General features: G+C 40.6%; 1 protein-coding gene across 1 annotated transcript in view; it reads right to left on the reverse strand.

Moving 5' to 3' along the window:
- The window catches only part of GPC3 (glypican 3), a 441,034-nt gene that overhangs the window by 54,615 nt on the left and 371,730 nt on the right, over window positions 1–14,689 (reverse strand). Inside the window, exon 7 of the mRNA XM_025431385.3 lies at window positions 3,532–3,691. Coding sequence (XP_025287170.1) covers window positions 3,532–3,691 — 160 coding nt within the window. The remainder of the gene's footprint in view (window positions 1–3,531; window positions 3,692–14,689) is intronic.

The following is a 14,689-nucleotide window of genomic DNA, read 5'->3' on the forward strand; positions in this document are numbered from 1 at the left end:
TGCACCTATATGAGTACAGGCACATGTGTGCATGGTTTTCCATGTGGGTGAGAGTCAGGACTTGGCGGAGAGGGGGAGATGCTTAAGATGCTTAGTCATCATGTCTTGGCTAGGGACACCTGGCCAGAGCTTGCAAAGCTTCTCAGGAATCAGCCGCAGCCAAAGCACCAGGAGTAGCCAGCTTCCCAAACAGCTTACAATAAGAGCTTTGACAAGGTGGGTAACTGGGAACGATGCTGATGGCAGCCGGGCAACAAGACGGTCCATTTATTGCACCAGCTCCACCGCGGATGGTCTGTCTTTGGGAGGGAGTCTGAACACGGTGTTCAGTGCAAAAGCATTTTCTAACTTATGGGCTAAATTCTACCTTTGCAGAAAATATGTGCCGAGCTAGGGATGCTGAGAAAGCCAAAGAGCTTCAGAGGTTTGGGATTAATAATAGCAGTCCCCCAATTGTCATAAATATCTGTAGAACTCAACAGGTTGCAAAGCACTTTTACACTCATTGTCACCTTTGTTTTCCACCACTCATTGAGGTTGGGGAGGATGCGTATCCCCCACATTACAGTTGGAGAAACTGAGGCTCAGAGCACTACATAACCTGCTAAAGGTCTCACTGTGAGTAAATGTGCTAGAACTGGAACCCAAGTGTCTTAATCTATCCTATGGGTCACCAGGCCTCAGGCCTCTTTTGTACTTCCTCCAACACTTGGCTCATTGTGGGCCAGCTTAGTGGCTTCTTAGATGCTTCAAGTTTGAAACCTAAATGCCATAAGTGCTCAATTGGAAGGCGGTAAGGGTTGCAAACACATCACCTAGGGATCTTGTTAACCTGACCTATGATTCAGCAGGTCTCGAGGTGGGCCCTTAGAGTCTGCATTTCTAGCAACTCCCAGATGATACAGACATTACTGGTCCACGGGTCCCACCTGGAGTAGCAAGAGGTACTGAGGATACTGCTGAATGTTGGTTACCTGGTCTTAAACTAATACAACAAGCTAATTCTAAGCAACGTCTGCAGGCTCTTTGAGCTTCCAGAGGTCAGCAGTAGCAGTAACAGACCAGTTGTTGTACTAGTAGGTAGCATTTTTTGAGTGCTTACCAGGTGCTAGGCACCTTGCCAAATGCTTTGAATGGATGATTTCATTATTATTATGATGATGTTATTGAATTGCCACAATCATATGTAACAGAGAAAAACAAAGGGAAACCTACAAGGTCAGAAGAAAACTCTAATTATGATGTCCCCCAGACTCCAATAAGCACCCTGCCAGGTACTAAAGCCAAATCAATGAACACGATTACAGATTGCCAGCACTAGAATGGCCCATGAGGACTGGGCATTCTCTTGGTTTTGCAAATGGAGACTGACTTTCCAAAGGAGGAAGGGGCTTGCCCTAGGACACATGGGAGTTAGAAGCAAAGTCAGGAATAGAGGTGTCCTGCAAGAAGTGAGCCAGGGCAGCCAGCCAGTAGGACCACTCATTGGTTATGGTGTAAAAGGTCTGTTCTGGGACAAAAGGGAGATAAAAGAGGGTCTGAACCTCCTCTGAGCCTGGTGTTTTGTTTTTGTTTTTGTTTTTTTGTTTTTCATTTTTTATTCCCAAGTTGTGTTTTGGAGGAAAAAATGTGAAAGTTCTAAGTGAGATGGCAGTAAACGCACATGGTGTTCCAAGTCTGGTTGACTAAGTGGATGTTGATGAATCACTGGGACCAGATGGCATCTACCCAGATTTGGGGTAAAATTGTGTAACAGCTGACCAAAGTATATAGCCTGCCGTTCCAAAGAGCTATTGTGCCGTGAGCCTGGCAGATTGCCAACAAGTCTCCTCTCCATGAGAAGCATTTCAAAGGAGACTGAAGGAGCTCCAGGCCAGTAGGATCACTGAACATGTTACACAAGTGTAACCTATTGGGAGTAAGGCATCATTTTTCCTGTAAATTAAATTACCCACCATTTGTGTAGGTGTTTTACAGTTTACAAAGCACTTAGGGTTAATCATGCCTAACTAATTGACCAGAATTCTTTGAGAGGCTAAATGTGCTAGTGGACAAAGGGAAACCAGTGAATATAATCTATTTAGGTTTTGAAAAGGCCCTTGACAAGGTGCCCTACCAAACACTGCTGAAAAAAGTTAAGTCACCATGGCATCGTGGAGTGGTGTTTTGCAATGGACCGGGAAGTGGCTTATAGGCAGAAAAGTGAGAGGAGGGCTAGGCAGGGACATTTTTGGAGAAGTATGAAAAGTGGTGTGTCCCAAGGATTAATGCTGGAGCCAGTTAATATTTTGGTGAATCATCTGGGCAACCTTTAGATGACTGGAAGCTTTTCTGGATAGCGAAGAGCAGAACAGATTTCAGCCTTTTTACAAAAGTCTAGATGAGCAGAGAAGGAAGGATCAGAGTAGAGTTATTCAAAGAGTAGTCTCTGAAATCTCACTGTGTGGTTCTGAATCCTGACTCTACCCTTAGTGACTGCACAACCTTAAGCAAATTACCTTTTCCAGCATTAGTTTTCTCATCTGTAATGTGGGAATAGTAACAACCCCTTGTTCACAGTGAAAATGATATGAGACAATGCAAGCAAAGTTCCAGTACAGCACTCGCAGTATTGGTTAATGTCCAGTGAACATTGGCTTATATTATTTTTACTGATTATAAGGTGCCAGCCTCTGAGTGATCCCATTATGCCCTAGGAATGGAACTTGGGAGCCACTGCAGACTATTTCTTGAAAGCATTGGCAAAATTTGTGGTAGTAATTCAGAGAGGATGGGGATGTGTGTGAAAGATTTCATTCCAGGAAACTAACAATTATGGAGCACTGAATATGTGCTGGTACCAGGCTAGATGCTTTACAAACTTTCCCCCTTAATGTAATCCTGCAATAGTCCTGTGAAGTTGGGGTATTGATCCCCATTTGATGGACAAGGGAATGAAGACTCAGGAGGAAGAGAGCCAGAATGCAAATGCAAGTTTGCTCTACCCCCAAAGCTATTTTTTTTCACTTTATCACACTTAAAATGCAAATTTAACATTTTGATTCCAGGACAGTTAACATACAGTGGAGGGATGGGTGTAATTTAGGAAAGGACAGAAGAGTGGGATCTAATACGGAAATAAATGCGGGCAATGGTATGAAGATAGAAACAAGGGCAGTATGTTTATGCTTCCTTTTAAAGTTACCCCATTGTCAGTTTTCACAAGACTCCCAAGATTGCATTGCTTTTCATAACTGAGAAGAACCAAGGAAATATTCAATGGGAAACAGGGCCACCTGATTTGGTCTGATTGTTTTAGACAATAAAAAATAAAAACAGGAAGTTACCCTTTTAATCTACCTAGGTCTGGAGATGGGAGGAAAAGAGGGGTACCTGAAAACTTTTTTTTCTAGAGTATAGTATTTCTTTGCAAAGTTGATGGCATTGTAGGTTGTGGGGACTTTCAGAAAGTTACAGAGAGCAGAGTCAACTGGTGTTGAATCCACAAGCATAGCTATTTTGGCTTGGATGCCAGCTGGCTCACACACATACCTGCAAGGAAGCGGAGCTGGTTCCTCACTTTCATCGTGCCATCCCCGGAGCCCCCGATGCACTCGTCTTCATCGTCGCCACAGTCGCCACTTTCAAGCCCCTCCTCGTCAAGGTTTTTATCCAGAACTCTACCTTTGGGCACAGACATGGTTCTCAGGAGCTGAAAGAAAGGACCAGAAATGTAGCAGCATGTTAAGATTTATTTCTCAGGGAGGTCTGAAACAGTCTTACAAACAGGAGGCATTGAAAACTGCTGAATGAACTGCACAGAAGCTTTTAAAAACCATTTTCAAATGTAGGTAAGTGTAAACTGCTTATATTCTTTTAAAAAAAAATTATTTATTTGAGAGAAAGAGCTGGGGGGGAGGGGCAGAGGGAGAGAGAGGAGGAAGAGTCCCAAGCAGATTATGTGCTGAGCATAGAGCCAGATGGGCATCAATCTCATGACCCTGAGATCACTACCTGGCTGAAATCTCGAATTGGTCACTTAACTGACTGAGCCACCCAGGTGCCCCATATTCTTTTTTAAAAAATATTTATTTACTTGTTGTTTGTTTATTTTAGCAGGGAAGGGCAGAGGGAGTGGGAAAGGGAGAGAATCTCAAACAGACTCTGTGCTAAGCCCAGAGCCCAAAGTAGGGCTGGATCCCATGACACTGAGATCACTATGACCTGAGCTGCAACTAGCCAACTGAGCCACCCAGGTGCCCCAGCTGCTTATATTCTTTAGAATTTTATACTTACAGAACATTCCATAGCATCTGACATGATTCCCTACTCCTCCATGCTACTCCCACCACCCAGTAGCTGGTGTCTACTGCATTAGACCTTCTATACCATGGTATTTAAGTTCCTGAAAGCCTCCATGGTAGGAGAACTCACCAATGAGAAGCTTAAGGTGTACAATAGCCAAACTGTGGAAGGAGCCTTGGTGTCCATCGAAAGATGAATGGATAAAGAAGATGTGGTCTATATATACAATGGAATATTACTCAGCCATTAGAAACAACAAATACCCACCATTTGCTTCAACGTGGATGGAACTGGAGGGTATTATGCTGAGTGAAATAAGTCAATCGGAGAAGGACAAACATTATACGTTCTCATTCATTTGGGGAATATAAATAATAGTGAAAGGGAATAGAAGGGAAGGGAAAAGAAATAGGTAGGAAATATCAGAAAGGGAGACAAAACATAAAGACTCCTAACTCTGTGAAACGAACTAGGGGTGGTGGAAGGGGAGGAGGGTGGGGGGTGGGGGTGAATGGGTGACAGGCACTGAGGGGGGCACTTGACGGGATGAGCACTGGGTGTTATTCTGTATGTTGGCAAATTGAACATCAATAAAAAATAAATTTATTATTTTAAAAAAAGAAGCTTAAGGTGTGATAGACAAAGCATATTTATAGTCTGGGAGGACACCAAGATCAGGAAAGAGCCCTACAGAAGCCTCCTACAATTATATTTCCATTATATTACAACAAATGCTTCCCACCAGATAAAGAGATTACCAATGGCATTTTACACACATTTTAAATACATACTTACAATTAATTGCCAATGTACCATGCCTTGGTCACTAGAAAAACTTTAAAAATCTCTCCCTCTTTCACAATTTCTATAAGCTGGTTTGAAATTCATTTTGCTTTATTGTAAATAATATGCCTACCAAGAGGCATGTTTGTTTTACACCTCTGTGTCTGGCTTTTCAGTTATGTAATCAACTCCTTTTTAAAGATTTTATTTATTTATTCATGAGAGACACAGACAGAGGGGCAGAGATATAGGCAGAGGGAGAAACAGACTCTCTGTGGGGAGCCTGATGCGGGACTCAATCCCAGGACTCCATGATCACAACCTAAGCCAAAGGTAGATGCTAAACCACTGAGCCACCCTGTGCCCTAGTCAATGCCTTTATAATTTGATGGTGACTCTCACTTTCTCCAATTTCTCCATTGACCCGGAAGCCCAACCCACAACGCAAATCATGTCTGAGGGCGGCTCTTAGGCCCCATTTTACTTTTCCTTGCATTTCTCACCAAGGCTGTATTCCAGGGTCCTCTATTCCTGCCCCACCTCTCATTTTCAGTCCTAAAAGTCAGGCCCACTTCATACTTAAACAAATATTGGCCAAAAAAGATGCTGGATCTACCAAAAGTGAGATTTTGGTGATTGCACAAGAGGTATCCAGAAAAAATGCATATACAGACATATCCTGGTTTCTATTATCCATGTTCATTGTCACTGCAAAGTATACTTTTATGTTATCCACTTGTGATTTAACTCCTACATCAAGATCTACTTGGAACAAGCTATATATCATAGAGAAATGGGAGTATGGGTTTGTTTGGTTTTTTTTTTTTTTTTTTGAGCAAAGAAAGAAAAGTCCAACAACTTCTAATGGTGTTGGAGAAGCCAAGCCACCTACCGTCTCCTACTCTAGCACCATCTCTATCCTCCTGCTCTAATGCATCCCTTCTCTGACCCTCCCTATTCCAACTTATCCTACACATCTAAATGTACAATATAGATGCATAGGCTAGGATAAGCTAGCCTAATGATTCTCAAATTTTTGGTCTCAGGGCCCCTTTACACTCATATTCAAAATCCAAGAGAACTTCTGTTTATACAAGAAGTTGTTTATATCTATTGACATTTACCATCTTAGAAATTATAACTGAGAAATGTAAAAAATACTTAATAACTTGTTTACACTTAACCATAATAAATCCATAATGTGTTAACATATATAACATTTTCTAATGAAAAAAGAAATATATTTTCCCCTGATATAAAATAGTTAGAAGGAAGGGTGGCATTGTTATACATTTTTGCAAATCTCTTTAAAGTCCAGGTTAATATGGCAGGTGGATCATCATATATGCTTCTCCATCCAATCTGTTGTTTTGATTTAAATATTTGTACAGAATCTAGTGTCTCACAGATATGTAGTAGGAAAAGAGGGAAGTATTTTAGTAGCCTTTCAGAAAACTGTGGATATTTTTCGGTGACACTTCATAAAAACTCAGTAAGTGGGGAAAATTAGTTGCAATGTCAAGTATGAAACCACATGAATAAACTTTTCATGTTCTGTTACATTAAAATTCATTGGTGTGCTCTGAACTTTGAATGGACCTTTTAGCCATTTTATATCATCATGCATGGTCATCCAAAAATACTGGTTCACTGAGCTATACAGGTCTTCTGAATGTCAATATCTTTCATTATATGATACATTAAAAAATCACATCCAGGGGCAGCCCCGGTGGTGCAGCGGTTTAGTGCCGCCTGCAGCCCAGGGTATGATCCTGGAGACGGGGATCGAGTCCCACATCTTGCATGGAGCCTGCTTCTCCCTCTGCCTGTGTCTCTGCCTCTCATTCTCTCTCTCTCTCTCCTCTCTGTGTCTCTCATGAATGAATAAAATCTTTAAAAAAAATCACATCCATTCATTACATCACCTCCAATCTAATTAGAAAATGTCTAAGTGTTGGGAAGCTCGCAAGCTCATGGTAGCAGATACAAGTGTTTCAAAATTTTTATTTTATCTTGAAAGTTTAAATTTTATCACTGGCAACAAATACTATCAGTTTTTCCTTTAACTGATGGGCTCTCTTTATTCCTTTCAAAGAAAATGTCTAGCAAATACTTGAGTCTGAATAACCATAGTTTGTCAGTCATTATTTGAAATAAAAATGGCATTGCATGAAAATGAGGCCAGTTTAGCTCATAGCTTAAATAATCTTACAAGTGCTTTTCCTTGAGATGTATGTCTACACGGTTTGCAGCAGAAATACTGTAAGTGTACTTCACATTTCATTACACAGAATATTTTTTAAGATTTATTTATTTATTTTAGATAGAGAGGGAGAGAGAGCCCAAGTTGGGGGGTTGAGGGAGAGGGAGAGAGAATCTCAGGAAGACTTCATGCACAGCACGGAGCCCTATGCAAGGTTCCATCACAGAACTCTGAGATCATGACCTGAGCCAAAACCAAGAGCCAGACATTTAACTGATGACTCCACCCAGGTGCCCCATACACACAGAATAGTTTTTAAAAGGATGCTCAGGAGTTATAGCTTAATAAACTAATCATTTTTACTGTTTTGTCCATAACTTTTAAAAAAAGTAATCTCTACACCCAACGTGGGGGTCAAACTCATGATCTCAAGATTAAGAGTTGCATTCTCCACTGCCTGAGCCAGCCAGGTACCCCAGCCATGATAATTCTTTTTTTTTAATGGCCAGTCATGATATTCTTAAGTGAAACTTTTATTCTCTTGCAACTATATGGCAGTGAAGAATACAATGACTGCTGGTACAGTTTGCAGTCACTGCTTTGATTCATACTGTGTTGCTGACAGTCGTACTCACCATTGCTTTTGCACCACTGGTGCAAATATCAACATAGTGAAAAAGGCAAACCAACACCCTGGTACTGTTGTGCAAGTAATTTTGACCTTGTGGGTCATTAGGTTTCACGGATTCCCAGGGTCCATACACCATTCTTCGAACACTGCTAATCTAGGCTATAATATCATTTCAGTTTGACCAAATATAATTTTCCATTATTTTGTATGAGAAAACTGCTATTGACATAAGCATTTTTAGGTTAATTTTCAAAAGTACATCCTTCATATATGTCATGATTACCTGAATAAGAACTGTTCACATAAGGGGAACTGGCGGTTAGATATAGACAACTTACTATTTCTCAAGCATGTCTCCTATCTGTTCCTGTCATTAGTCTCATCAGCAAATATTAATTGAGTACCCAGTATGAGTTGTTTTCATTGCTGTCTACTGAAAGCACTCCATTCTTTCAAGCCAAGTTTAAATGCTGCTTCCTTAATAAAGCCTTCCTGGCTCTCACAGATGGTCATATGGCTCTCCTTTCCCTTCTTCCACCAGCACTTCCTTCATCTGTACCTCCTAAATAGCACTAATAGCACTAAATAGCAACCTGGTATTATTTATGTGTACATGTGACTTTGCTCTACCACTAGACTGTGAGCTGTCCAGGGGCTGAGTCTTATTTATCTTTGAACCTCATTGCATTTAAGGTAGTGTCTGGCACACGGCAGATACTTAGTAAATGTGCTATTGAGTGGAAGCAAAATATAGTGGCATGGTATCTTTAATTCTTTCTTTTTTTTAAAAAAATATTTTATTTATTTATTCATGAGAGATGCACAGAGAGAGGAAGAGACATAGGCAGAGGGAGAAGCAGGCTCCCTGCAGGGAGCCCAATGCAGGACTCAATCCCAGGATCCCGGGATCACGACCTGAGGCAAAGGCAGATGCTCAACCACTGAGCCACCCAGGTGCCCCTATTTAATTCTTCCAAAGCTACTTCCACAGCCTCATTAAAATGAGAAACCCAAAGCACAGATTGACTGTAGGAGAACCTGTGAATGAATAGCCAAACCCTTTTGGACAACTGTGACTAAGATCTATGGTTAATCTTTGAGAGACCATTTTCCAAACTCCAGTACGATGCCCTAGTATTCCCTGGTTGTTCAATTTTTAAAAATACCATTAAAAAAAACCTTTAAAATTTTGCCAATGAGATTACTTCTTTAGTTTTAAATGGCTCCCATTTTGGAGACAGTTTCAACATTGAAGGATTATAGTGTATGTTGGAACCATTTTACACTGACATCTGCTGATGAGCCTAACCCACCCATACACCTTGACAATACAAGTCCAAACCCAGAAAACTATTGTTAAGGCAAAAGTCCTAAAGAAGAGTCTGAAGCTCCAGAGTGTTGAAGGAACGGTCATGTGTTAGAGATGAGGAACTGCCAGTGAGAACTGTGGATTGAGTACAGCCTGGAATTTGGCACAGAAATCCAATTGGCTAATTGCAATTCACAATGTTGACCTCCTTGTTCCCTCTCTCACACTTTACAGTGTCTTCCACACTGAACACTCGCTTTATAAAAAGAAAGTTATGAGAACCTTGCACACAAATCAGTTAACTTTAGGTGCCTGAGACTTTTGATTAATTGTTTGCCATTTCAAAGGACACTATTCTCAATTAGCAATGATCGTTCCTTGGATAAACCACATTGGGTATGATACTGCCACTGTGCAAAGGTAAAAGGACACTATTATGTTAGCTTTTTATTTTTTTTAAAAAGATTGTATTTATTTGATATATATATAGAGAGAAAGAGAGAGAATGAGAACAAGTGGTGGTGGTGGGGTTAGAGGGAGATGGAGAAGCAGCCTCCCCACTGAGCAGAGAGCCTGATGCAGGACTTGATCCCAGGACCCTGAGATCATGACCTGAGTCAAAGGCAGACACTCAACTGACTGAGCCCCCCATGCATCACTCTGTTAGCTTTTTAAAAGCCAGAGCTCCAAATAATGATTATCAATGTAAACTTATCTTCTTGAAACACAGGTCTGATTATTTTATTTTACTCCACTGCCCCCATAATCATTTCATAAGCCTGACATTTCTGCTACTCATTGCTTGGCAGGCCTTAGCAGGGGGAAGCATACAGGCCTTTTTCATAGCCAGCTTTTTTTTTACAGCTCCTACCCTCCTTGTAACTCGAGTTGAGCCACATAAGACCATCACATTTGTTTAAATATACAAGCAATTTTGATTTTATGATCTACTATTTTAATTATGTAAGTATCAATATAACATAGAAAGGTGAAAGGAAAGAGAAATAAGGAAAGATTCCCAATTCCCAAACTCTAATAAACAACATTTGTGTTTTCAAAGGTAGGGCTTCTTTGTATTACCTTTCTTTTTACATAGGTGAATTTGGATTTTAGAATCAGACTGACTTGGGTTAGAATCCTGGTTTTTCCCCTTCATTGGCTTTTCTCCCCACTTACTAACTTCACTGCTTATTATCCCTAAACCTCAGTGTCTTCATCAAAATGGGGGGAATTATGCCCACCTCACGGAATTGTTGTGATACTTTAAACTTGATAAAACATGTACAAGGTGCCTGTAAGGAATCTGCTGAAATTCACTTAACTATGCTCCAATACTGAATATTGACACCACTTCTCGTTCTTTTGTTCTTATAAATAAAGATGTAGCATCAGGAGCATTCACATTACTCTTTCCATATTCTGGATTATTTCCTTAGTTTCCCATTAGTAGGATTATCAGGTCAAAGGGAATATACATTTTTTAGGGGTGCCTGCCTAGCTCAGTGGGTAGAACAGGCAACTCTTGATCTCATGGTCATGAGTTTAAGACCTATGTTGGGAGTAGAGATTACTTTAAAAAATTAAATATTTTCTCTCATCCCATAGGCTGCCTCTAAGCTTTGTTGATTGTTTCCTTCATTGTGCAGAAGCTTTTTATTTTGAGAATATTATGCTGGGTGAAATGGGTCGGCTAGAGAAAGACAAATACTATATGATTTCGGTCATGTGTAGAATTTAAAAAACAAAACAAACAAGCAAAGGGAAAAAGGAGAGAGGGGGAGGCAAACCAAGAAACAGACTCTTAACTACGGAGAACAGACTGTTACCAGAGGGGATGTGGTTGGGGGTCTGGGTTAAATAGGTGATGGGGATTAAGCAGGGCACTTGTGATGAGCACCAGGTGTGGTATGGAAGTATTGAATCACTATATTGTACACCTGAAACTAATATTATACTGTACATCAACTGACTGGAATGTAAATAAAAACTTTAAAAAAAGTAAAAAAAAAGTAAACATTAAGAAAATGATTACATACATTTTTATGCACCATGGGAGTGAGTCTTCAATGTCTGTAAGAATCACCTAGGATTCTTGTTAAAAACTTGTTAAAGTTTAACAAAACTTGTTAAAGCTTGTTAAAAACTCAGGCTCCCAGGCCCCATCCAAGGAGCTGCTTATCTAGTAGGCCTGAGGTAGAGCACAGATCTGCATTTTTAACTAAATCTGTCCCCCACCATCTTGCCATGAGTGAATCACAGTTCACACATTAAAAGAAGCTGCTCCAAGTGTCCCTCCACTTCCCAGAAACCCTCTGAAATCACATTTGTTAAAGAGTCACCTCAGCCTCATGTGTGTCCGAGTCCTTAATACGTGCTCTTCAAACCATTTTTCTTTAAAAAGTAAATTCAATCTGATGATTTCCTTTTTGCTTAAGTATGGACATCATGACCTTTTGTCTTTGGAGTTAATGAAAATACCCTTGTGTAAAGGTGAGTGACTGTTTGATTAGAAAGTGGAATATTTAAAGTTAGTTTTAGAACAGGTACCCAAGGCTGTGTGATAAGAGGAACCAAAAAGCTTGGAATAATTACTTAAGAAAATTAGAACCACAGTGTAGAGAGAGAGAAAAAAAATGGCCTCCTAGAATATGGCAATTTCGTGTTCTTAAAAACCATAACCAGGATAACAATGAACACCGTGGCATGGGATGATATGATTTGGCCAAAGTTCTTTTCGTGCTTGGTTGGCAGGAGAACTAAGATCAAAGAACATACTTGTTGTTCTTAGGGGGATCAAATATGCTGAAATTTGACCAGTGAGAGCAGCAACTCTTGATCTGTCTATATGGTATAAATAACATGCCTCTTGAAATTATCTTGATTACAAAGATATGAACCTTATCAGCCACACATTGTGTTAGGGCTTAACATATGTTCTCTCACAGAATCCTTGAATCCTCACTGCCAATTTGTGTAACAAGGAAGATTGCCATCCCTATCTTCCATGTCAAGGGAGGACACTGAGGCTCAGAGAGAGGACGTAGCTTGACTGAGTCACTGGTCAAGTGACTGGTCAAGTGAGTAAGTGATGGAGACCTCATTAAAAATAAGGGCTTCTGGGGTGCCAAGCTGGCTCAGCCAGGGGAGTGTGCAACACAGTCTCGGGGCTGTGAGTCTGAGCCCCACATTGGGTCATAGAGATTACTTTAAAAAAAAAACACCCACACAAATAAAAATTTTAAGTAAATAAAAACAAAGGCTTCTGCTTCCAAGCCCAGAGCTCTTTAAGAAAAACATGCTGTGCTAAGGAAAGACATCAGCTAAGGGGTCCTTCATTTCACATGTTTGTCATCTTCACTGCCTTTACCTGAGATGGTTTCTAGTTCAATCCCACCTTCTCAGATGTTATAGCCACAAACAAGAGCTTGATGGGAGAGCCCTTTGGTATTGTGGGAGACCTGGGGAGAGGAGCAATAATGGCATGGGATGCTTCCCACTTGTTTTTCCCAGCCTCGCCATCTACTGTGCCTTAAATAACCAAACCATTTCATCATAAACAGGTTTGTTTTGAAAAGCTTCAGACAGCTGGTTAGAATAGAATGAAAAATTCCATTACTGTTGTAACATGGTAAGAGTTTTCTTGACGTTAAGCTCTTTAGCTTTTTAAAAATAAAGGATAAGAAACAAAATAGAGAACTGCAACTATGGGGCTTGGTACATAGTTTGAGGCTTTAGCTGGACTTGTCTCCTTGGGCCACTCACATACCTCTCTCTGGGCGGTTTTTCAATATCTGGAATCCAGGTTACATTTTAAAGCTATTAAGCTGGGCTTACAAAACTGTTTTTGAACTATTTGGATGCTCAGCTTTATACAACCTGCAAGGAACGCTTTGGGGGCCCGGCTTTCCATGTCTACAGCAATGTAAACACATGCTTTACTGTTTGCATTTGAGTAGCATAAGCTAATGGGAAACAAATGCAGTGATTCCAATGAGTCCCAGCTTTTCTGGAATGCCATTATTATTTATACGTTGTGCACATCCACAAGACTTAGAGCACGTGACCCCTGTTTTGCGTGCACACTTTCTTTGAACAAATGCACCAAACCACAGCCACAACTAATTGGAAACAATTGCAACTCCACACATTTGAGAGGAAGCCAGAACCCAAACACGGAGGGCTAGAATTAATGGCTATATCTGCACTTCACACATTGGAGAGGCAATAAAGTATAGCAGTTAAAGTGTGTGAGCTTTGGAATCTGACCAGCATGGATTTGAATCTCTACTCGGCCTACTTACTAGCTGTGTTACTTTGGGCAAGTTATTTAATCTCTCGGAGCTTCTGTTTCCTTACCTGTCAAACAGAGGATAATGCTACTCGCTCACCTTTCATAGTCTTGGGTAACCTTCTGTTACAGAACTTGCAACAATTTGTAAGTATTAATTCCCCTGTTGCACCTCCAGTACTCTAACAGAAGGGATAATGGTCTGTTTTGATCACCACTGTGTATAGAGCACAGTGTCTGGTACCAAGTGGATGCTTGATAAATATTCATTAAATAGATGAGTGAACAAATAAATAGATGACTGTGTGTGAGGTGTTTCGCACATTGCTTGGCAAGGTAACAAGTTCTCGAACATGTTAACTCTGCTGCTCAGGATAATGATGATCTTGAAGAGGAAGCAGAGGAGGAGGGGAAGGAGCAGCAGTAGCATCCACAGAAACAGACATGACCAACTTATTAAAAATGCCTTGGAAGGCAAAACAAGTAACACTCCATGGCCAGACACGGAGTACCAGAAAGAAGGCTGGGGGGAAGTTTTTTAAGAGTCTGAGGAAACCCTTCTATATGAGCACTGCATGCTACATGATTGTGCCACCACAGCTCCCTGAGGAAACCCATCTGGAGGTTCCCTGTAAGATAAGGGTCTGTGCATTAAGGGTGCACGCAGAGATGTTAGTGATGAAGAGCAAGGGGGCCTGTTAGAAGCTGTGCTTCCATATGGAATCAGTAAGAAGGCCACCCACACCCAGCTATGCTCTTGTCTGGGCACTGCTTCCACGTCCGCCTCTTACAGCACACACTTTCTCTACCACTTCCAGCTCCCCCAATTTTTACTTTATGTTTGTTAACGTGGCAGTGAAACTTGTGCAAATAAGTCCTCCCAATTAAATAAATGTCTAGCTAGTAAAACAAATCAGGATGTGAAAAAAACAAACTTGAGATAGAACAAAAACCATTTTGGTGGGGCTCCCTCTCCATGGTAGAAATAAATGGTTCTCTGCAAGTCTTAGGAAGGTGTCCACAGCTTTAAAATAAAAAATTTAGGATAATATTACCAATAGCTTAGATCTGTAGAGAGTTTTATTTTTTTTCCCAAGAGGAAGTATAGCACGGTAGTTAAAAGTTCATAATTTAGAGTCAGAAAACTTGCATTTAAATGCAGACTCTCTCATTTACTAGCTTTGTTGCTAT

Source organism: Canis lupus, chromosome X, assembly GCF_003254725.2.
Source record: "Canis lupus dingo isolate Sandy chromosome X, ASM325472v2, whole genome shotgun sequence".
Lineage (NCBI taxonomy): Eukaryota > Metazoa > Chordata > Mammalia > Carnivora > Canidae > Canis > Canis lupus.